The 25,937-nt window shown below is 36.5% G+C and overlaps 1 protein-coding gene across 5 annotated transcripts in view; it reads right to left on the reverse strand.

Moving 5' to 3' along the window:
- FMNL1 (formin like 1) overlaps positions 1-25,937 on the reverse strand; it is an 87,822-nt gene that overhangs the window by 30,534 nt on the left and 31,351 nt on the right. For all 5 annotated transcript variants that reach the window (XM_087945401.1, XM_087945403.1, XM_087945400.1 and 2 more), the window contains exons 2-5: positions 15,385-15,468; positions 10,767-10,850; positions 9,158-9,231; positions 3,337-3,420 (exon numbers count right to left, since the gene is read on the reverse strand). In XM_087945401.1, the coding sequence (XP_087801527.1) occupies positions 3,337-3,420; positions 9,158-9,231; positions 10,767-10,850; positions 15,385-15,468 (326 nt within the window). The remainder of the gene's footprint in view (positions 1-3,336; positions 3,421-9,157; positions 9,232-10,766; positions 10,851-15,384; positions 15,469-25,937) is intronic.

Raw genomic sequence — 25,937 nt, forward strand, 5'->3', positions numbered from 1 at the left:
GGTGAAATAAGTGAAAATAAGATGGGAAATGATGGCTTAGGAGGCGGAGTCATTATACTTTACATGGAAGTTGGCTTCCACATAAATACAAATCTATATCTGCATTACTTCAGATTAGGAATATTTTTTAAATAAACTGCCAGTTGTTTTATTGTCATAATTAATATTTAAAATCAATGAAATATTGTCATCAAGCTGACTGGACTCAGATCAGAGCCACAATTAAGGCCCACCTCATGGCAGTAAGAGTGGGGCTTTGATATTCATTTACAGGGACATGCAGAGGAATTTGTTGAACACGTAATGAATAAAATCGCTCAGGTCCATTCTCAGTTTGAATCCAAATGTTGAGCATATCTATTGGAGATGCCTGGGAAATGAACTTTCCAGATTATCTGGAATGGTTTGATCCTATTGGACCTGAGGAAGTGGACAGGATCTTAGGAGCTGTTAAGGCAACTACTCACTTAATATATCCTTATCTCCCCTGCTTGGTGAAAACCTTCAGGATGGTGACCTGCAAATGGGTCCACGTGGAATTAACATATCAATGCAAGGGAAAGTGTTTCCAGCACCATTTAAGGAGGCCTTGGTATGCCACCTCCTCAAGAAACTATAATTGAATCCAGGTTCTTTGGATGATTTTCATCCAGATTCTCACCTTGATGGAAAAAGTAGTTGCCTTGCAGCTCCAGAGGGTCCTGGATGAAATGGTTTTATCTGGATCCTTTTCAGTCAGATTTCAGGTTGGGTTATGGGATGGAAATGGCATTGGTTGCATTTGTGGATGATCTCAGGTAAGAGCTGGATGGGAGTTGGTTATTCTACAGATTTCAATACCATTAACCATAGTATCCTTTTGGCCAGCTATGGGCTTTGGGGCTGATTGGCACTGTATTTCACTGGTTCAGCTCCTTCCTCCAATGGATGTTAACAGGGAGCAAAAGGTATTTGGTACTTTCTCCATTCCTTTTTAACATTTACATGAAACCACTGGGTAAGATCATCTGACCCCATAGGATGAGATATCATCAGTATATGCATCTCCATGACACATAGTTTTACATACTCTATCCATTGATAATCCAAATGATGCTGTGGCCATCCTTTCTCAGTGCCTGGAGGCTCTAGGGATCTGGATAGGGGACAACAGGCTTCAGCTTAACCCAGGCAAGATGGAATGGCTGTGGGTGCAAGGAACTTCAGGATCCAATTGTTTATCTTTGTTAACTCTGGATAGGATTGCACTACCCCAGATAGTACAGTGGGCAACTTAAGACTCCTCCTATGCTCATGACTCCTGCACAAGAGCAGGTGACAGTTGCGCTAGGAGGGCCTCGTGCTATGCCCCAATGGCAGCCTTACCTGATCATGAGGTACTGAGCATGGTAACTCATGCCCTAATCATCTCACAGATGGATTACTTCAAAAGATTCTACATGGGGCTGTCTTTGAAGGGTATTTGCAAGCTACAGCTGGTACAGAATGCAGTGGTGCAGACAACCTTGGGAATCCCAGGACTACACATGTAAAACCACTACTACATGAGCTGCATTGATTACCAGTTTGCTTCCAGGTCCAATTCAAGGTGTAGGTTATCTTTAAAGCCCTACATGGCTTGGTTCCAGGGCATCTGAGGAGCCATCTCTCCATGATGGGACAAGTTTGGGCCATCAACAACAGCCTGCTGGAGATCCTTTCTGCTAAGGAATTCCAGCATGCAGGTTCAAGGAGAAGAATCTTTTCCACAGTGGCCCCGTGCTTGAGAATTGCTCCTAACCTTTTGGCTTTGCTAGTTGGCCTGGGGCTCTGAACAGGCTACTCATTGCTGGAGGTGGTTGAGAGAGTAAGAAGACCTCATTCCCCATCCTGTCCATCTCTTAGTTCTGATTACAATATACCTTCTGTGGTCTTAATCTGTGTAGTTTTAATGTTTTAATATTTTAATTATTTTTCTATTCTTTTATAACTTGTAAGCTGTCTAAAGTCACCTTATTGGGAAATAGGTGGCATAAACATTTAATAAATAATAATAATAATACTTGGCCTTGAAGAAATGAATTGGTAGTAAGCTTGTGTTAGACTGACAGTCATTGTCAGAGAAGCAACCACTGATATCACTATGGCTTTAAACTTTTCATGTTATTGGGGAATTACTCCACAGTGAAGTTGTATATGATTAAAATATATTTAATAGAAAAGGGTCTTTTTCTACAAAGTATTATGTTTCCTTTAAAATAATTTACAGAGTGCTCATTTTAGTAAGACCAATGCTAGTCTATTAGCAGAATCTCATACTTTCTTTTTCTTACTGGCTTCTTTAATATAAAAAATAACTTTTTCAGAATGATACCATGCAGAAGTCTCCTGAAATTAAGTTAAAGTTTGTAAAACTAGGCAAAGAATTACAAGTTTGCCACCTCTAGTTTCCTGTACCAGGAAGTAGAAGGGGGGAAGTCTTATGCTCCTATATGACTCATCCATCCTAAGTTGGAATCACAATTTTAGCAAAAACAGCAAACACTCTTAATAGTACAACGTTATTATTTCTCTTGCTGGTTCTTTCTTGACACTGTTGGAACTGACTGGTATTAACCTTCACTGGAAAAGTTTTCCAATTGTTGCCGTGCGATTTCAATATTAAAACTAGAAGAAATCTATGTGATGGGAAATCTTGTTTTCCTGCCTCAAACCTGATTTGTGCCCAAACAGTTACTATCATCTTTCTTGTTATCAACAAATTTACAAGCTATTTTATTTGAGGCTTAATATATATTGTAATTATTTTGTGCCAATTGATTCATTGGAAAGTTAATTCCTGTCTTAGATTAGGTATCCTAGAATTATTTCACAGAGATGAGACAAGAGTTGAATCAATATATAATCTTGGATAGGTTTCTGATCTTGGACATATAATCAGATACCCAAATTCATGCATATGTATATACAGACAAAATATATGTCGAATTCTCAAAAGATCATGGAAATTATTTCTGTGAGATCAAGCAATTGTTAGACTCTTTCCCCATTAAACAGGATAACAGGCTTCTCCTGAACATAACCTCAAAATTCCTTTGGTATTTCAAGCAGTTTATAATTAAATAAGGAATTTAATTAATTTAATTATCTCTAGCGAATATCAAACCTAGCTAGAGAGTGACACTACTGAGATAAAGCAGCTACTGGCATGCTTATATTATTGGCTGCCCAGGCTTGTGTTCCCTGAACAATTGGACCAAGCAACTCCCAATTTTAAAGCTATGTTTATAAGAGAAGCTTCATCACAATTCTGCTTTGTTCCTTATTATTACTTTTAGTTAACAATAGTGAACTTACGTGACAGAGCACTGTGCAAAAGCGAGATAATCCACCAACACATCAAGACCTCTATTCTCTTCATTTAGGAACTCCTGCACCCAACTGTGGAGAGGAGAAAACACACATGAATTTACTCTCCCTTGAATGAAAGATGTGGAAGGTAGCACATTTGCTTCAGCCTGGAACTTCTCCAGGACACTTGCTTCTAATAGAAAAGGATACATGAAGCTCAGGTCTGAATTATAGAGTTCTTGGTGCTGTTTGAGCTTTTTTCTTTTCTTGCAAATGTTTTGGCCAGGTAACATCTTCAATGCTAGAAAGGATTCGTTCTCTGTTTACATACAATAACTTGATAGGAGCATTGTTTTATCCTTAATAGTTCCTTGATTAGGCTGTAGCTTACTCTTTGATTGTTTCTCTAAGTTGGTAGTTCCTTGACTAGGATATTTATTGCTTGTTTGTCTAGTAGTGTAAACCCCTGCTTATCTGGGTATTGAGTGGTGAAAGAGGTCTTTTTGAACACCACTCTCTTCTAGCACTGAAGATGTTACCTAATCAGTAATGAAATGTCTGCAAGAAAGTAGTCAAGCTCAGAAAGAACCAAAGATTCTACAGTGGAGAATACTTGTTTGTTTCCATATAATTATTATTTTTTTACTAAATCAAAGATTCTTCAAATATGTCATGTTGTAACTATCATAATTCTTTGCCAACATTTAAAGGACAGAAATTTGAGAAAGCCTAGTACTAGCATTCATCTTTAAATGTTTTCACTGTTAATTAACATGCATTGGTATGTATAGGATAGGTTCAAAGGCAATTATCCTAGATGGTATCACTTTAGGTTAAACATGGAGGAATCAGATATTCTATAATCTCCTCCTACATGGTCTAAGAGGGATTGCACCCATGTCATGGAAAAACTAGATATCTTTCCTTGATATTCTAGCTTTGAAGCTGCATAAAACATCAGACGTATTGGCACATTTTTAGCTTGTAATTAGTCATTTCATCACTGCCTAGGGAGAACTAAATTGCCTCTAAGATTATTATTTTTTGTCATTTAGAAGCAAACTTGAAACATTTCACACTTTTAAATTGGCAATGTTCTACAAGAAAAAATCTTATTTAAGGACATATGAAGAAATAAACTAGTAAAAACTATGGTAGATAGATTGTATTGAATTATTTGCAAGAATTCCTAACTTCTCTTAATAAATATTCAGCACTAATAAAGATGATCAATGAACTTATAAACTGAGGATAGATTTTGGAATTCAACTTCCAAGTTCACATGTTATTCATTTCACTAACATTTTCAAGCATGAACTGAAATTTACATTCACATAAATCATCACTAAAATTGTGGAACAAACACTCGGGCAAGCAATGTCCATTCCCAGAATATCAAGTATTGGGAAGGACACATCCAATTATGTTGGCATGCCTTCTCTCCTACCTATCCCCATCCTATTCCCAGATCACCCTCATTTTCTGTCATACTTGGTGTTACTCAAAATACTTTCCTCCATTGAAAGTATTTATTTATACCAATGTTTTCAAATTTGGCAACTTTAGGATGATTTCCTCAGCCAACATGGTGAATTAACACTGACTTATACTATGAACATTAAGGCTGAAAGCCTGAATTTCTCCTTTGCACAGAAAAAAAAGAGAGAGGTGGAGGATTAAAATACATTTCTGAAATTCTAAAATGATGGAACTTGAGATTTTACACCCATAAAAACCTGTTCTGTCCATCTCCATCCAAAAATTCTGCTTAATTATTTCTTACATTTTTATTTTCCAAACTTTTGTGTTATACAGTTTCTTTTTGGGATGTGTTTTTAAATTAGTAGTAGCTAAATAGTAAAACTAAATATGGCACTACTCATACAATTAGCTATTGTGTGGATGGCTTCTTGAAATGCAAAAGCAGAATGGTACCCTGCTGTGACACATGGAAGTCATTAATAGCTGCCATTAAGCTCTTACTTCTCATGCTGGATTTCATTCCCCACCACTCAATGAGTCTTCCATGCAGAAAATGGGAGTTATTTTTCACAGTGCAAACACAAGGGGAATCTAAACTGAGATGGTGCATAGCAAAGTATTGAAGGATAGCTTACCATTCCAATGAAATGTGTGCAAGTATGCATATATGCCTACATCCTACTTTTGTATCTGTGCAATTCTAATTATATATAGTGTTTTATTAGTCTTTTCTAGTCTGATCCAAGATAGTACCAATTAGCACTATGCATCACTTTGGAATCACAGGGGGGAAGGTGCTCAGTGCAGTCATGTAGCACCTGGTTAATGTAGGTGGGTAATGTACAACAAATTGCAAATATGATGCACCTGCAGCAGGAGGAGGAGGATGGAATTCCTTATCGGCCAAGTGTGATTGGACATGCAAGGAATTTGTCTCCAGTGCATAAACTCTCAGTGTACATACTGTGAATTCCACTATGTCATGAGAAAATTATTCAGTACCATTCCTGCTGGGCTGCATTGCCTCTCCTGGTGCCCAGGTCCTATATTTCATTCTAATGTGTAATTTGTTTGGTCTTTTACAATGTCTTGGGCTTGACAGTATCTTTGATCACAAAGTGCTGACAAAACTTGGGCTTATTGGCTTCCCTTTTATCTCTTCACTGCTTGGCAGGCAATTGGTCCAGCGAGATAAACGCTGTCTCATTCAAGCTGTTAATTATCCTGCATACATCACTGTCCTTAATGGTGTTGGCTGCTGCCTCTAACATGCTGGGGTCACCTTCTCTACAGAGGGCCAAGGCCTTTGCTGCAAACCTCAAAGGACTCATAGAAATAGGAAAAAGAGTGGGATGGAGTTCTTAGCTTAGTTACTGGCAAAAGAAATTAGTCAACCATTGAGGCTGATGTTCATTTTAACAATTAAAATGTAACATCACCCAGACAATCCTTAACACATTTTTCATTCCTCTGGTGCTTCAGCAGAAGGCAAACAAATGAGAAATGAATTTATTCTTTTATCCTTTGTCTTGGTTTCTTCTCTTCAGTCATTAGTTTATTCATTCAAAAAATAAGACACTAAAGGAGGACACTAAGTTGGTTTAGAATTACTAGTTTAAAGCACTGGAAAAAAAACTGAAGACTGAACCATAAGACATGGGACTGCAGTCAATGAATTCATTTTAGCTTTCCTCTTTAAGTTCCCAGCTTAGCCCTGATTCAGAAGATCCTATTGATATTATGTACTGTATTTACCTTCTTCCCGGTCAATAAAATCACAAGCAAAGAAATCATCAGTCTATCCTACTTTAAGCCAAACCAATAGTTTTAGCACACCCCGTCCCTCATTATACCTAATCGCTCATTCCAAACACAGATAGAGAATCCCTATGTATTCTTATCTATTTCAAGGCTGAGAAAGAGAGGATCAAGCCTGGATTTATCTCCTTTCATTACTTCCCCACTTCACAAGCACTTTCCAGGTCAAAACAGATTTTATGAAATAGTTCTTACAAAAACCAGAGATAAGAATTTAATGAGCTTGAGGTTCAATGCATATGAAGTCATCAGCAGCATAGCAAGGAGAAGTTATCATAAATTATACCAAGCCATAGTTTCTTGATTAAGTCACAAATAACATTAAACTTCTAGTGATGGGCTCACAAACTGCATTCTAACCTGGAAACCAATAAAAGCACATTATGTGTAATATGTGCATTCCAGCAGTGTTATAATCAGTTTAGTTTCATTTAGTTCAGATATACTATAAAGGAAACTTTATTTATTCATTCCTTAAATTGTTATGTTCCTCAGCCCCAGAGGATATTAGTGGCCAACAGCGAGAAATTTCATGTGAAAAAGTCTTCAATAAAAACGATAGCCCCCCCCATTAGAAATCTCAACAGCATCATAAAAGATTAAAAATAGATATGCAAAGTCATGTGTATGCATTCTGAATTCAAAGCATTTCTTCCTCCTGAGCTAGCTGAAAAGGCCGGTTCTTAACTTCTCAGCTACAACTCAGGAAGGAACCTCCATATGGAAATAATTCCATAAGCTGGGGCAGTGACTGGAAATACATTTTTCCTAGGTCCCATCAGATGATATATAAGTTGAATCTGAAGGGAGTTGACTCTGTTTGATCTGATTTCACAAGCAAATGGATATTGGATATGTATAACCAAGTTGTCTAGTTATTCAGGTAGCCTTATTCAAACTGTTCAGAATATGAGGATTGGCCATTTACTCATTCAAAAATACATTACTCAATTACTTATATTGAAGTTTACAAACACAAAACCTAACTAAGAATTAAGAGCTTGCCAGAGTTTCAGCGGAGGCAGCCAGAGGTGGGGGGAGAACGACCAAAAAATCTGGAGACAGTGATAGCTAGCTATCAGACTATTGTGAGCAAAAGCATATAAAATTGAGCTTTAAAGTTAATCCAACAAAAAAATAGAAAAATAATTATTTTGTTTTATTTTAAAAAAAAAATTATTTGGTGTCGAGAATCACTTGTTGAGATAGGTGGCTATACAAAATGAACAAATTAAAACATTACTGTTCTTGTATCATTTAAAGCTTCATTTTATTATTTATTGATTATATTTGTATACTGCCTGACTCACAACTCAGGAAAGTTAACAGGTGAAACACGAAACAAAAAGCAATAGTAAAAACAAATCAGCACCAGAGCCTTCAAATTGCAAGCAATGCAATTGACTCAACAAGTAAATCAATAAGTCCAGAATAGCCAGTACCAACATTAACCCCTCAGTCTGGTAGCTGCCAGATATCATTTAAAAAGCCAGTGATCCCAGAGCATATACTTTATTGATGAGATGTGGGAAGTTTGCAAGATACAATATTAGAACCCATAATTTTATTTGGACCCTACAATGTCTTTGCTGTGTAAGTAAGGTCAGAACACGACTGCTACTGTTTGCAAAACTAAAAATAGACTTTCTGTGTAAGCCCTGAGGATACCTTCTTGATTAATCAATTTGCACGTCAAACCTGGAGAAAAAAATGGCATGAAATGGTTTTTCCTGACTGTTCTACAACTATGGAATTTTCTTCCTATCCAGAAACTCATCAGAAATTTGAGTGTTTGAAAAAAAAGATTATAAATAGCTATTTAACAAACAAGGGCCTTATCTCATGGCTTTGAACTGTTGACATACCGTATATTACAGAATGTAATTGCAATTTCAATTTAAATATATGCAATACATTAATTTAAGCTGTTATTCTTATTCAGCCCTAAGGAAAGTTAGCAGGCCAAAAATGGAATGAAGGAAAGGAATATTTAACCTATTCTTATTTAACATCTACCAGAGATTATTGGGGGAGGTTATCCAATGGCATGGAATCAGGTATTATCAGTATGCTGATTTGTACATTTGTATATTTTGTACATCTTAATCCCTGGCCATCCAAGCAACATTATCAATGTTCTATCCCAGTACCTGGAGATTGTTAGGATGTAGGAGGGGAGTTAACAAGTTTAGGTTTAACCCTACCCAGGCCATTTGGATTTTCACCCATTGAGCACAATCGGAAATGCTCTGTATTCTTTGCCCAAACATAACGTCTTCTGTCTCCAATAGGCACAGCATTCTTTGGAGCATTTGTTTTAAAAAGTATTATTTCTAACTTTAAAAAGCAAACAGAGTGCAATTTTTGTAAAATATAAAACTATCTTGAGAATTCATTCATTCATTCATTTGTTGATTTGTTCATTCAATTTCTATAGCTGCCTACCTCAGTCAATGACTCTGAATGAGTTGGAGAGTGCACAATAAGTAAGTGAATAATCAATGAATTTGTTTTCACTGATACTCACCCAATGTGGTTTGTCCTCAGGGATATCTCTAATTCCCGAAGAATCTGGGTAGATTCTTGAACTCGTCTCTTAAACTGGGTAAAGAAAGCATATCAAATTAAAAACCCATATAAATTACAAACCTGGCATATATTTATCTACCTATGATATGCATTATATAATGTCCTGGGTTTAAAAAAGTATCTACACATCAATGGGAAATAATATAGGTAGCATTAGGAATTTCAGACTGTGAATATGTCTTGCAATCAATACTGAATTACAACACAGTTTTTTTGCTGGTTGCATTTTTATATTGATTGCAGGAAGACTATGGTTATGAGCAAAGAAAAATCATACAGCCACAGAGCAAATGATAAAAGTACCCTAATAAAGAGATATGTTCCAATATTTTTCACATTTGTTCAATAGTCTTAGTTATTCAAAATTTAAATCACTAAGACTATAGGAACTGTGAGTTTCTGGAAGGTATATCAAAGCATACAAATCATTCAAAACTGATAATTTTTTATTACTAAAATGTGGATCTTTAAGAGTCAAGCTTTTTGATAGAAAATGCAGGTGTGTAATATCAATTAAGAGAGTGACTCCAATGCATCTCCTCAACCTAAGGCTGTCTGAGCATGTCCTATTTTACTCATAGCACAATGATTCCTGCAAATTATACTTCCATGTTTCTGGCCAGACCCAGAAAGAAATATTGTGCATGTCTTTTGTGTTAGATGCACAGGTGTTGCTATAGACAATTTAGAAAATGTAAATGTGCTTCCCCTCCCCTCCCAACCCCTGTCAGGCCTGTGTCATCACTTGCTCTGTGTAAAGGATCCTGTGACTTCATTTCTTTTTCAATAATGCTCATTGTATTTTATCTACAATTGCTTTCATTGTTTGCAAGCTAGTGAAGGATTGTTTTTCTGAAATACAAATAGCTGCAGTAAATAAATAATAAATAAATTTGTAACTGTGTGCAGAATAGCAATTTCTACTCGTTCAGGAAATCAAAAAGTTACTTTAAAAAAAGATCAGCTGTATTTTTTGCCTGCTGAAGATTTTTGTTTGGTTGTTTTTTGTTCTGTTTTTCCTAAAAGTAAAATCAGTTTTAGGGAAGAAAACTATGACAAATGGCTGCTAGTGGTTTTTCAGCAAAAGGACATCTTTCTTACTTTTACTGTATGTAAAAGTAGACAGCCTGGGTCTCATAGGGTCATCTTTTCAGAGATATTTCCTTACTAGATTCCTCAACTGTGGCAGAATGTCTAATTAGTGCTTTCACTGGAAAAAGCTTGAATACATTCAGATATATATCTGCCTGAAAATAGTCCATGTTGAATTGTATAGCAGTCAAACATCAGCACAGGAAATGTTTTATTCTGTTTTGTATTATGCCATAAAGCATTTTATGATTATTTTTATGTCATAAAATGTTTTATAAAGTTTGCCACAATTAAAATCTACAGGAATCACTGGTCCAAGATTTGGACATGTTCTGTAAATTAATCCACTTGAAGTATATTGGTTCCAAAATTATTGCTCTATGATGCTGTATTTTGCCTAATTAAAGGTTATGGGAATGAATATTTTAGACATATATAGATTAGCTACAAGTTACCTTTCCACTGAATCCACCTGTGTCTAAATAGCTCTTCAGTTTCTGGATATAGGCAGATGGTGGGTTTTTGACCTGGAATCGTTCCTACAGATAAGCAAAGATAGGATGGAAGAAGAGAAACAACACTTATTTTCATTAAATCCATGAGGAATACAGAGGGTTCTGAAAAGGCAAACATGTTATGAGGACAGGCAAGTTAGGTATCGCTTTTTATCTTTTGGTAGCAGATGCTGAGGACACTATTGTTAAACATAACCAAAATTAAACATATTGCAGGTTTGGGTTTGCTTGTAAGAAGGCCGCAAAAGATGATCAGATGACCATGGGACACTGCAACCTCATGAATATGAGTCAGTTGCCAAGTAGCTGAATTTTGATTGACCATGGAGTTGCTGCAACAGTCATAAATCTAAAAAATGGTCATAACTCACCTTTTTCAGTGAGTTACTGAGATTTTGAACGGTCACTAACCAAACTGTTGTAAGTTGAGGACCACCTGTTCCCCACCAGAGTTTCGATCATAACAATACCCAACTCTTAAAACACCCTTAGCCTGCAAAGTGTACACTTTGGAATGTGCTTTCAAAGTTCTATGGTTTTCACCCAACTCTGGTCATTGCAAACTGTAAACTTTCTAGAATCAGTGGATCTGTAAAAAGAGGTTGCAGATAATCCGTTCCATACACACTGTTTAAATATACAATTCAAATCATTTAGTCCCGTTTAAGTCCTCCCTGCTTTCCCCCCCCATAATAACTGCATTGCATCACCACAACATGACACAATGTTTCACAAGAGTGATTGTGTGCTGCCTCCTGTTCTTATTTTCTGAAGCACAAGTGCTGAAGCATTTGCTTCAAAAGATTATGCAATAATTAAAGAGGATAAATTGTTAACGAGGTACAAGTTTAAAACTTGGATGTGTGATTGAATGAAAGTGTCTAAGAAATAGAGTCAAGGCAGGAACATCCTCAGACTATGGTAAAAGCTTCTACTTTATTTTAGCTCTCACCATTTTGATGTTGTTTTTTTTAACCACTCCCTGCAGACATACCTGGAGCAGTTCATGAAAAAAATGAGACAGTTGACAAAGTGATGTGTATGTGTACATACATGTTAAAAAAAGGAATTGTTCTTTGTATGCCTGTTGGCTAATGCTTTCTTGAATTATGTGCTTGGGAAATAATTTTTAATTCTACATATTTATGATAGTTTTGCAGAGTGTATGTTTAAAACATTGGCCTGCAAAAACTCTGAATGATCAGAAGCATTCATCTTGTCTTTTGTAGCCTGAGGTCTAAGAGATATGAAAAATTCAAAAACTCAGCTGCTCCCATCTGCAAAAGTGAGGGTGCTGCTTCCAGCGTGCCTTTTGGATCCATAAAAGAACCCCTTTCGCTTACAAGCAGATGACCCCGAGATGCCGATGGTAGGGCAGAAAATAATCTTATGATTGTGGTGGATACGGGCAGACATCAGCTTACAATCATTTGTTTAGAGACTGATCGAAGTTGCAATAGCACTTTAAAAAGTGACTTGTGACCATTTTTTGCACTTACAACCATTGCAACTTCCCCATGTGATCAAAACTCAGAAACTTGACAACAGCCATGTATTCACGATAGTTGCAGTGTCCCAGGATCACGTGACCATGTGACCCTTTTGCAACCTCCTGACAAGCTAAGTCAATGGGGAAACCAGATTCAATTAACAACTATATTACTAAACTTTAAAACTGCAGTGATTCCCTTAACATCTGTGGCAAGAATGTGTGTAAAATTGGGCAAAACGTAACAACTGTCTTGCTTAACAATGGAAATTTTGGGTTCAATTGTGGTCGTAAGTCGAGGATGACCTGTAATTAGAAGCTGTTCATGCATCTTCAACATTGTTTTACATAACTATTGAGGTAAATGGTTTGACTCATGGCAGGGCTGCTGCCTCTTTGTTTATTTGTTCTATTTTTCTGTGAGCTACATTCTGTATACATTGGCATTTTTCATTAAGAATTTCATTTACAACACAACAGCAGAATTAACTAGGCTTCCTGGGGGCAGTATGCTTAGCACATTGATTTTGTTCAGTCACTAAGTTGTGCCCAACTTTTCACAATCCCATGGACCAAAGCACGCCAGGCTCCTCTGTCCTCCCCAATTCATGTTCATTGCATCAATGGATACCAGATACTAAGCTTAATTTGAAGCAGGACACAGGCGTTATTTATTTAATGGTTTAATTAAGGAGTGTCAAACTCGCATTGTCACATCAGCATCACATGTCTTATCAGCACTTTTTTCCCTTTCTCTAAATCAGGCGTGGACATGGCCAGCACATGACGCCTCTGGCCCGGGAGTTTGACAGCCCTGGTTTAAATGGTCTGTAAACTCACCACTTGCTAATCTAATTAGGAGTCAATATGTTTTCACTTAGCAACAAGTGACTGAGTTAAATGTTCTGGGTGAAGATACAGGCGCCATTTATGTCTTCCCAATCAAAGATCAACAGGAACATCTATACTATCCACACTGCCACTTCCTATATGATTCATGCTAAAGGAAGACCAAGCTTTTTTTGTGGGGTCCATCACTCACTCAGCTGTGAGCTAAAGCAGACACGAATAAGTTCTACTTCACAAGGATCCTGTGACCTGAGATCATTCAATCACAGAACAGTGAGTGAGGTATTTTGTTGATTCCTAACTGCCCACCCAATGAACACCTTAAGATTACTCTCTGAATTAAAGGACATTAGGAAATCACCCTGTGCCAGAGCTGTTTTAGCAGATCTTTGAAGAACTGGATCACAGAGACATTCGCATAGCCCAGAATGAGTCATTCTTCTCTTTTTCTCTTCAGCATCATTCGCAAGCCTGTATCTTTATTAAACTGAGGAATATATAGTTTCACAGCATGAACAGGTGCCATTTCCCCCATGTGTCTATGCCAACAGCTTGTTTTCACAAGGGACCCTTAAGTAACCACCTTCCTTGTTTAACTCAGAATGGAGAAACATCATTTCTTCATCACTACTAAACTCATGATGGCAACTCAAAAGAAGGAACAGCTGTTTGTTTTGACACAGCCACTTTCATATGTACCCATTTAGCTTTGGCAGGATTTTGAAATGTTTCAATCAAGGTGATAGTGGATTTTTTTTTTTTTTTTGCTAGATTTATATCACGGTGTGGCTTCTTTAATTTTGGCTTAGCAGAAAGTGTGAACCTCACAAACAATGATTTAGACAAAAAACCAATTTAATATTAAATATGAGTCCAGTGCAAAATGCTTCTTTTGATGCCACTTTTGGTTCATCTGGATAGGTACAAACAGACCTAAAGCATACTGCCCCCAGGAAACCTAGTTAATTCTGCTGTTGTGTTGTAAATGAAATTCTTAATGAAAGTAAATCTGATTTAATGTAGAAAATCTGATTTAGTGCTCTGAAAAACTGGTGTACTTCCTTTTAGCCCAAATGCAATGCAGTGAGATTTGACTGAGAGGCTGAAATCTGCCTAGCAGATCTTCTGAATCTATACTTTTGGCCTTATTCAAATAGCTAATGAAAGCATGTGACCAGGGATAAAATTATGCCTATTGCTTCTATCCAAAATAAATTTCTGTTAACACCTGAAGGACAAATTGGTATCCATAGAAAATTAGATGGTTGTGAAGAGCAAGATAGTGTACATGGTGAATGCAATCAGAACCTCATAAATTGGTCTTCTCAAAAGCTAAGCTACTTGTATTAGGACATCAACTCTGAACTCTGATGCCTGTGATCCTTGACAGATCTACTTAAGGTATTTTTTTTCCTCTAACAGTTTCCTGTGGGAAAGTAAAGATAGAAATAGCCTTGTTTATCCAGTCTTCTGAAGGACAAACCACACTAGACCTCTAATTATAGTGAACTGCCACAGGTGTCCTATCAAGGATCCATGTTAGGTAAGAGCTAAAACAAGCATGACTATAATACTATCCACAAACACCAAAATGCTTGTGGAATATCCTTCACTGCTTGTAAGTTCTCTGCCCAAACCTATGTTTTAGACCCTTTCTTTTAAAAATAAAATAATAGGTAGGTATCAAGTTGCAAACCAAAGCTACAGATTTTCATATAATCCTTTGTTTGGAAACACATCTTTACCTATTAAGAAAATAGCACCCACAAAGGTAAATTTAGGGGGGGCGAGAAAGTGCCTAAAGGCAACTTCAAGAAACAAATTTAACATTTTTCTAAGCATTTTGCTATTGGTTCTTCCCTTTATAATAGCCACAGAATACTTTAGAAGATTGATTGCTTGTCATCGCATCTTCTCATCACTCCTTATCACCCATCCCCCCCACTTGTGACTGTATGACTGTAACTTTATCGCTTGTATCCTTACGATTTATATTGACTGTTTCCTAGTAGGATTTGATTGCTTATTGTACCCTATGACTATCACTAAGTGTTGCACCCTATTCTATTCTATCAAAAAATCAGAAATGATCACCAGCCACAGATACTACGACTCCCAAATTCTCAAGTGTATCAGGAGCTTTGACAATTAAACCATCTTGGAGACTATTTTAAATTATGATTCATATAGCTACTTTAAATAGAACAGTCTGTCTCTTACCTGGTCACATATTAATTCCCATTTCTTTTCATTGTCATACTGGCCCAGAAGCTTCATTTTGTCTGGTGGCAGATTCATAGAATTCTAAAAAAAAAAAAAAAAGGGGGGGAGAAAGTTTATTGTTTATACAGAATAATTGCATAACAAGAATTGCGATATGATCAACCATGTAAAAGTTTTTCATGCAGGAAGTCCTCGGCTTATGAGCACAGTTTAGCCCAAAATTTATGTTGCTAAGGGAGACATTTGTTAAGTGAGTTTTGTTCCATCTTACAACCTTGTTTGCCTCAGTTGTTAAGTGAATCACTACAGTTGTTAAGTTAGAAACATGGGCATTAAGTGAATGACCTTGTTGGAAGGTTGCAAAAAGTAAACAAATGATCCCGGGAGATTATAACTGTCATAAATATGAGCCAGGTGCCAAGCATCTGGATTTTGATCATGATAATGGGAATCTTGCAATGGTCATGTGTAAAAAAATGATCACTTTTTCAGTGCCACTGTAACTTTGAATGGTCACTAAATAAATGGTTATAAGTTGAGGAGAATCTGTAATACTGGAGAAAATAGGCAAGGCAACAGGAGAGCAATTTGAGGGTACACAGAGAAGGCTTCAGCTGTGCAATCATAACTTTCATCTTGAGGGGTTTTTTTTTGTCCCCCTCCCCAAATGTCTCTGCTTTAAGTTGTACGAGGGATTTATCTGACCCATTTATAGTGAGTTGCTCCCACAACTTTTTCATCCAAGTTTTCTATGAAATTATACTTAATCCATTTTCTTTATTTTTACCAGACAATCTTAATGCAGATAGAGATATATTCCATGCTAGGAGATCTTCTGCAGAGATTCTTTGTTCTGTGTCAGAAGCATCTGATACTTGGGGGTGGGATGGAGGGAATTCCCCTCTTATGGTTATTTCCTCTAAGGATTTTTTTTGTACTTCTGAAAGTGTTAGAATTGGTATTTTCCTCTTCTATATGGATGATGCCATTTTGGCTTATTATAAGAGGCTCATACATAAACATCCACTATAGGGGAAAAAATCAGTTCTGTATAGGGACAGCAACAGATAGCAAGTGGGGCTAGTGGTTAATTGATGAGGAAAAAGGAATAATATAAATGCAGAGGGTGGGGAATCATTTCCAGGGATCATCTTAAGAGCAATTTTAAAAAAATCTGGCTCCTCTACATTGTATGATTTGAGTGTACATTTTTCCATTTTTATTTGAGCTTCCCAGAGTCCATAATAGGGACAGCAGTTATATGCTGTTCTCCACTTTCCACTTAAGGTAGGAGAATATCTGTACTGCAGTATGGAAATTCCATTAAATGGAAATTAAACTTGGGATGACCTGCTAAATTAAGTCTACTAATAGTTGCATGCTACTCAAAAGGACTAGCTCATTGTATAAAAGCCAAATAATGCTCATATTCATGGACTGGTGTGTTCCTCTTTTGCTTCAACATAAAGAACAACAACAAAAAAAGAAGTCTTTGACTCCTTGTGATTATGCTTGAATGAAATCAGCATGTATTTTGAGGAGATTATCTCAGTGGCAGGAAGTTGCAGGCTGGCTGGGTGTTTGGTTCTTGCAACCATTCTTTCTCAACCCAACCTGTTCTCATTTCCCTAACAACTTGCTGATTGAACCATTCCACACAGGATGGAAAAACAGACCATTGGTCAAAACTGACTGGTGATGTGCCAGTTTCCTTAACAACAGAAAACACAAATAAAGGTGAATATTTATTTGATTTATTTATTTATTTATTTGATCTGTCAATCGCTTACAAGATAATAGGTATAAGGATAAACTTAGTTATGGATACAAGAAATGAGTACATATAAGAAAAATAAAAGAAACAATAGGACAGGGACGGTAGGCACTTTGGTGCGGGTTGAAATTAGGGGTCCTTGATGCTCTCTGAGCTTGTGCTAGTAACTGATGATGTTAATTAGTTAGGTTAATGAAACACCTGTAAGAAAGCAATCAGGCTCACAGAGCACAGAAGACCCCTCCCCCCCAAAACACTAAATTAAATAAAAACTTTCCTTGATCCATGTGAAAAGGTTTTCTTGGCTTCCAATACAGATTTACCAAATCATCTACTCTGAGTTGCAATTATCTCAAATCATAATTAATTAAGTTCCTAGTTTAACCCTTTATCTTAACCCCTTTGTTTGATTTGAGATTGCCTTAATATAGTCTGCAAGTAAAATGAACTATCAAGGAATAAAAGACTGAAAGATATCCAAATTTCTTAAAGCAGCTAGCTAGTGTTCAAAAATGAATCCTTTATCTAGGTTTGCCAATTTTAATTTGCCTAATGAACATATGCTTCACTTAATGGTGATTTGCTTAACACTCGCAAAAAAAATCATAAAATCAGGCACGACTCACTTAACTACCTCACTTAGCAACAGAATTTCTGATCCCAACAGTGATTATAAGTTGAGGAATACCTGTATATCATTTCATGAATGTGAAAAAAGTAATGTGAGAGAAATAGTCCTATAGTAAGATGAAATTAGGCTTATTTGGTAAGAAGTGGCATAGTTTCTTAGACAGTTTAACGTTTTGCTGTTCCTACCCCAAAAGGATAAATATCTATATATTATCTCATTTCTTATTAGTAGTTTTCTTGGTAGAGATGTGTATGCCTGGGGGGAGTGGGAGAAATATGTTATCTTTCATTCATCTAAAGGACCAGCTGATGATAAACAATTAAAACTGTATGTAACGGTGACATGAACATATAGCAAAAATAAGTATGTCATCAAAAATCTTCAACGGCTAATTCCTCCTCCTCCTCTTCCTTTCCCATTATAAACTCTGTCCAATAATCAACTGTTTTTTCTCCTTTCCCCATTCTCTCCCCAAGTGTTAATTCTTGGAAATGGTAATCCAAGTTGGAGAAAGGCATTGCCACCAATGGCCAATTCGAATGAAAGCACTGTGATTGTTGGGATGGAATGCTGATGAAGTCTCCCAGAGCAGCATTCCATCTCCCTTGGCCAAAGTCATCCCGTTGAAGGACCAAGTTCATTTTGACTTGAAAACCAACCTAAAAGCAGTAGAAGTGAACATATTAAAAAACCAACTTTCTTTAAAATGCTTAAAAATAAGTCAATATCTACTTGAGCATCTTGACCAGATCTCCTCTTTACAGCAGCATTTTTCAATCTCAGCAACTTTAAGACATGTCAACTTCAGAGAACTACAAGTGTTCCTCAATTTATGATCACAACAGAGCTCAAAATTTCCATTGCTAAGCAACACCGTTGTTAAGTGACTTGTGCTTCATTCATATTGGGGAATGCTCCATAATGGCCTCATAGATCTCTTGAATATTAGGAATATGTGATTTTGAGACTACAGGAATTTCCATCTTAGTTATTATTAATAGCAGCCATACTGAAAGAAGCTGCTGGCATTCAAATTACCAGGCTATCACAAAAACTGTCATAATATAGAAATCAATAGATCTTCGCCATCTGAAATGAAAAGGAAGAATTCCAGCTCTTTTCAGAGGAAACTCATAGCAAGAAAACATATAATGCATCATCATCATCATGTTGGTGTTTGTAGAGCTCATATAGCTCATATAGCTGACTCGCAGTTCAGCTCTATGGCATTCGCCTGCTTCCATGGCATCATTGCATGATTGGATGATAAGGTGATACAAGGTTCACTGATGTAGGAGGCCTGGAAGTTCAAATCTGGCTCGAGCTGCAATCCTAATCTAGTGACAGAACATCAGAATTGAGGGGAGCAAGCCATCTTTGGAACAATCTTTTCCATGAGACCTGCTCTCAGAGCCACATCCCTTTACGTTTCAAGAATATAGGGTCCTAACCAGATCCTCTTTAAATGACCTTAACAGAATTGACAGAACAATTCAGAATAAAATTATATCTTATTCAGCTTAGTACTGTGCCATGCACAAATTCGTAGGTCATTATCAGAACTCTACTAGCATCCAGTACAGTGACTTCAGAATAAGTGCTATATTATGGACCAGTTACAGCTGCCAAGTCATCTTCAAAGATAGCTTAATGCACTGCAGTAGTGAAGACACAAGGATCACTGTAATTTATATGTGGTGTTGGTTACTGGAAACCATGTAGGTAACTAAGCATCACAAACATAGCAACTTCTGCTTGGGAGCTAGTTTGTAGATCTGATTTTTATTTTGCTACACTGAATCTTTTAAAACATGTCCATCAAACGAAATCTCATTCAAAATTTACACAAGTGGTATGAAATAAGAGGTCCTACCACAAATGGCTTTTGTAAATGGGTCAATTGATATACCAAAAGGCAGGGCAGTCTAACTCACCTGTGAATGTATCCAAAAGCAATCAGACTTAAATTTGTCAATTTTGATGTGAGCTGATAAAATATTATAAAAATATCACAATTGCCAGGAGTAAGTTCCTGCCAAAATTTCTATCCAGCAGAAGTTAAGAAATACTTTCTCCAGATGATCAAAAGCTTTGTAGACTTGGGTGACAGTATTATTAGTTGGTGTTTGACTTTGCTTATAACAATTTATTCACTGATTTTCTGATATTTTCTGCTGTGTGCCCTAGCCTAGACAATAAAACTCACACCTTTTAGCCTTATTATACCATTCCATTACCTCATTTGGGTGATGATTACTAAAAAGAAATGTGAATAATTTTGCAATTTAGTTTTTAAAAGGGTTAATGATTGATAAAGTTTCCAGTTTAGGAATGGTTAGGATTTTTGTGAGATAGCTTCTAGAGAAAGCTATTAAGCAAATAATGGTTTCTTAAGATAATGAATGGCACAGATATTTATCATTGACTTTTGTTTAAATGAATAGTCCATTTATGGGCCACATCCAATTCCAGGGGATCCTCATATACATATGCTCTAACACTGTAGGGGGCGTGCATAAGCGCACCAACGTGCCTACCGTCCCTGTCCTATTGTTTCTCTTATTCTTCTTTTATTTTTCTTATATGTACCCATTTCATGTATTCACAACTATGTATACACTTATACTTATTATCTTGTAAACAATTGGCAAATCAAATAAATAAAATAAATAAACACTGTACCTCGCCTGGAATCCCTAAAGCCAGTTATCTTCACTGGAAGAAATATACAAATGGTATTGTATGGCTGGAGAATTCTAGTGAGACAAATACCCTTGGACTAAGTGCTTACTCTAGGCTATACCAGTTGGGTCTACAGTGCAAGACATCTAGAGGGGAATAGATTGCACTATGATATAAACTAGTGTTTTTCAACCCTGGCAACTTGAAGATGTGGGGAATTCAACGCCCAGTATTTGTCAGCCAACATGGCTAGCTGGGGTATTCTGAGAATTAAAGTCCTCTCATCTTAAAGTTACCTAGATTGAGAAACACTGATACAGACATATGTAGGCCTCCCAAGTATTGCCATATTTACCAATATTGGATTGTCTTCTACATCTATTAAAATGTAAGATTTCCTGACTCCTAGCCTTGTTCACATAATTTATTGACAGCAATATGAAACTAGTTCACCATTGGTTCTTCCTGGGAATACTTCCAGTTTACCATATAGCCCTGGGATACCTGATGATCTTCCTTCCTCCCCCCAAATAATAATCAGGAATAATCCTGCTTATTCTTGAATCAGCCAAAGTCAGCTAGCAATTGATCACACACAAACGAATGCAAATCCTAAAATGCCTTATTGTAAAGTACAGGTAGTGCTCAATTTATAACAGTTTGTTTAGTGATCATTCAAAGTTACAACAGCACTGAAAAAAGTGACATGACCATTTTTCATATTTACGACTGTGGCAGCATCTTCATAGTCATATAATCAAAATTTGGATACTTGGCAACTGTTTCATGTTTATGACTGTTGTAGTGTCCCGAAGGTCATGTGATCTCCTTCTACAACCTTTTGACAAGAAAATTCAACTTTACAAACTTTGTAAATTTACTTTACAAACTTGTTACTAACTTCACAGCTGTAACAATTCACTTAACCACTGTGGCAAGAAAGGCCATAAAATGAGGCAGAACTCGCTTAACAAATGTCTCACTTAGCAACAAAAATTTTGGGCTCAATTGTAGTCCTAAGTCGAGGACTATCTGTATAGTGCTAGGCCACATACGGTGAACCCACTCTAAGGAGAGGAATCTTTGACACAAGGATGTCCCACTGGAAAATTAAAAGAAGGCAGGGATAGTTACTTGAAAGTAAGATACCCGTTTCCTGAGCCTCTAACAAATCTACTGCATCATATTGTTTAGGAAATTACTTCACTATTAAGATAAGTACCTGGCTATTTTTCAAAATGCTCTTTTAAAGCATCATAGAACAGAGCACTCCTTCTAAAAGAACCAACATAACCTCCTAAATTTCAAATTAGCCACACCAAACCACTGCAGTTAACCGTTCTTATTCCCCGCTGCCATTGATTTCTTTGAGGATCTGTTCACTTTGACTTTTAATGCTTGAAAATAAATCCTGTTCCACAATCACTGATGCATGATTTGCTTTCATTACTCTTGTCAGCACTTCTCAGGATCAGAACATTAAGAAATAAAAACAATATCATCCTTCTAGAGCGATGCCATTGACTTCTTCTCTACCCCATACTCCAAGGGCAGAGACTGAATCAAATGTTTCCAAAAATAAGAGAAAGGATGTGGCGTGAACATTAGGAAAGACTTCTTGATGACATAAGTTTAGAACAAACTGCTACTTTATTTTTTAGAGATTCTTAAACAAATCCCTGAGTGTGTTAAGGGCCCCATTTCCTGGCTATAACCTCCACCTTTACCTGGTGCCCATATGTATTTCTTTTGCTTTGTTTTAATCGTTTAATAGGTTTTATGATGTAAGCTACGCAAAGTCACTTGTTGAGATGGACAGCTACACAGCCTGAACACAACTCCAGGTATCAGAGCTACTCTCCGGAACCATGCTAATATAGGTAGTCCTTGACTTACAACCACAATTGAGCCCAGAATTGCCATTGCTAAGTGAGACAGTTGTTAACTGAGTTTTGCTTCTTTTTATGACCTTTCCTGTCATACTTTTTAAATGAATGATTGCAATTGTTAAATTAGTAAAACGGATATTAAATGAATCTAGCTTCCCCTTTGACTTTGCTTATCAGAAGGAACCAAAAGCTGATCACAGGGCCCTGGGATACTGTGGCCGTCCCCGCAGTGAAGTGTCTGAATTTTGATCATGTGACTGTGGCGATGTGAAACACGTTTATGTCACTTTTTCCAGTGTCGTAGAAGGGGTGAAATTCAAATTTTTACTCCTACTGGCTCTGTGGGTGTGGCTGTGGGCATGGTTTGGTATTCTTGGTATAATAGCAATAGTAACCAGTGGTGAAATTTTACCGATTCAAACAGTCCCTTCCACCTCTCCCAAGGTGGGCCGAGGTGGTTGAATTTCACCCCTGTGCCATAGTAACTTCAAATGGTCACTGAACAAATCATTGCAAGCCAAGGACTACTTATATATTTCTTGTGGTGGGTATTAAAATGTATGCTGCATGATGATCTGATATATTTTGAAAGATCAATTTTCTGTCAATGAGGCCTGCAATAAATTAAAATAACTTATGGAACGGAAAAACATTTTTGTATTGTTTTGAACCCCACAATTTGATTTTAAAGCACCCTGCCAATTACTGCTTCAAATATTTGTGGGCCTATTTCTATCTCTCCATTAAGAATCTCTTTAGTACCCCACAGCCTTCTCCCTGTAAAGGTACTTATTTGAAGCCATTTGCCAACTTGAAATCATCAGTTAAGTGTTTTTACAATGAGCTTAATGGATCCAACCTTTTTCCATTTGTCCTTCAGGTTTTTTTTTTAATATCAGACTTGTTTACCTGCTTTTTAAACTACTGTATATTTATAAATCATGTTGAGGGGGAGAAATGTGGGATTCCTACTGTCATTGAGTGGTTTGAAGAAGTCTGGCTTGTACTTTCTTTAGGTTAAAAATTCCCTTAAGGATAATTCATTTTAGCCTCTTGCTTATTTACATCAACATTCCCCATCCTGGAATTTTCATCTATCATTAAATACATTAGCTAGGAATTTGAGGAGTTGCAACTTCAGCATTATTGAAGGAGCCAGTCTTGGGCTGAAGGCTTGCATGTTTTAAGACTAAGGGAAATGTATCAAAAGGTGAATCTGGGCAAGACAGATGGCCACAAGTTCCCCAGAATCTCTGAAAATTTTCAGCGATATCATATGTTTTAGATAGGGGAACTTTATTAACATATTAGTTAATGTTTTGGTTTGTGTTTGTGTCCAGGGGTGGGATTCTACCAGTTTGCACCTATTCGCTAGAATTGGTTGATAACATTCTAAGCAGTTCAGAGAACCAGTTGTTAGAAGAAATTACTGGCCTAATCCTGTAAGGAAGACAGGAAGGAAACATTCTGGTGTTGCTTACAGAAACTGCCTCTCCGTTAACCCTTATTACATTCTTGGCAGGACTAGATTTCCTGTCTCAGGAACATCTCTGGAGTTTTTTCCCCCCTCTTTTGCTGGTACTTTGCTTGTGTGGAGTGACCATTCAAAGTTACAATGGCACTGAAAAAAGTGACATGACCATTTTTCACACTTATGCAACATCCCCACAGTCATGAGAGGCCAGGTGAGGAGATGCGTGCCTAAGTGTGAGTGATGTTGAGTTGGCCTGCAAAAAGTTGAGCTGTGACCAACTTTAAGGGGCAGTACTCATCTCTGTTTCTTCAGCCAAAGAACCAGCATTGTTGAAACATTTCCATGGTCATTTGGCTGGCATGATATTATGCTGCAACAAAGAGCATATGGTGAAACATGGAAAGCTATGGTGCTTAAGACAAGAACTGTAATTCATGGGTTCCCCGTTTCTAGCTTGGTGCCTTAACACTACACCATACTGGCTCTCTATCAAGTAATTTTTTGGATCCCACCTATTTCCTTATCCTGACCATGTTCAACTTTTAAAGTATGGACTCTGATAAAGCTGTGAAAAGCCGATGATGACCTCTAGTCTTCAAAAGATTGAACTATTGTACTGTAACATATTAACAAATGTTTATATAGCCAAAACTAATTTATGGCCTCAAAATTTGCATGGATCTATCGACAGTCAGTAAAAACCTACTCAATTCTACTTGTTTTATAGATTTTTGCTTGCCCAAAGTCATAAAATCTTAAATGAAATTCTGAATGACAGTTTCTGGGCTAACATCCCAGTTTCCAGCCACCTAGGATTATTGATGGACTCAGCCATCTCGATTCTGCAGTGACAGCACCATTCTTAAATTAACTGTTCAGAAGGGGGGAAAAAAGAACATTTTTCACTATTTTCTCTTGATTTCCAGTTTTTTTCTTATGAAAGTAAATGATTTGTCCCTTACAGACCTGCCTTTATTTGATATTACAACAAATCACAATCACTTTTCTAGACCAGGCCTGGGCACTTGCATACATCTGGCTACATCTGGTACTAAAGAACTTTAGTCGAATCTCATCATAGTAATACAAATTAGAAAGTCCTCAAAGGGATCATTTGGACTTTAAGAATTAAATTTCCCAGGGAGTACCTTTGTGACTGAATATAAAAAGGATCGGAAAATATTTAGAAAGTTTAGCAATCTTTGGGATACTGTATGTGATGGATTTTATCTTACGGACAAGAAAGTTGATTGAGACATGGAAAGGTACATATATAACATTAGAACTCAAAGAAAGATTTGACTATCACAAGAAATTATAGTCTAATATCACTACTTATTATAAACTGTTCACAATGATCATAGCTAATAGATTGAAAATAATATTACAACTTATTCATGAAGATCAAGCTGAGTTTTTATCGAAAAGACAATTAAATATTATAATGGTGTTGGACGTTTAATATTTTGAACAGCACAATGAAAAATAACTTGCATTATTTTTATGCAGGAAATGTTTTCACAATTTGAACTGGATTTATTTAAGATTTTGACAGGTATGAACCTTGGGAAGAATTTTATAAAATTAATAAAGTTGAATTATACTTCACAAGGCTCATATAGCAAAGATTCATCTAAACTGTGCAATACAAAAAGGAACAAGGCAGATTGCCCATTGTCCAAACTTTTATTTATTTCAGCTTTAGAAATATTAAGCAGAAACAGAAGACGAGAGGAGAAGATTAAGGATATAATTTTGTAAAAAAAAAAAATCCTTATACATAGAGCCTTTGTAGGTGATCTGGTTCTTATCTTAGAGGACCCTTTAAATAAAATTGAAACTTTAATGGGAAAATTAAAAGAATTTGGTGCATTTGCAGGTTTTAAGATCAATAAACAAAAGATAAAGATGTTAATAGAAAATATGAATACCCTGATCAAATAGAATTGGTGAATAACATGGATTTTAAGGTTGAGAAGATGAAATATTTGAGTATTAATAATATTAATTTGAGTATGATAAATATGGTCTATATGTTGCTTTTGAAATAATTATGTTAAGACTTGGATTGTAATAAACAAATATTAAGATGGATGAAAC

Source organism: Notechis scutatus, chromosome Z, assembly GCF_049901735.1.
Source record: "Notechis scutatus isolate UNSWTSFEM ecotype Mainland chromosome Z, rNotScu1.2, whole genome shotgun sequence".
NCBI lineage: Eukaryota > Metazoa > Chordata > Lepidosauria > Squamata > Elapidae > Notechis > Notechis scutatus.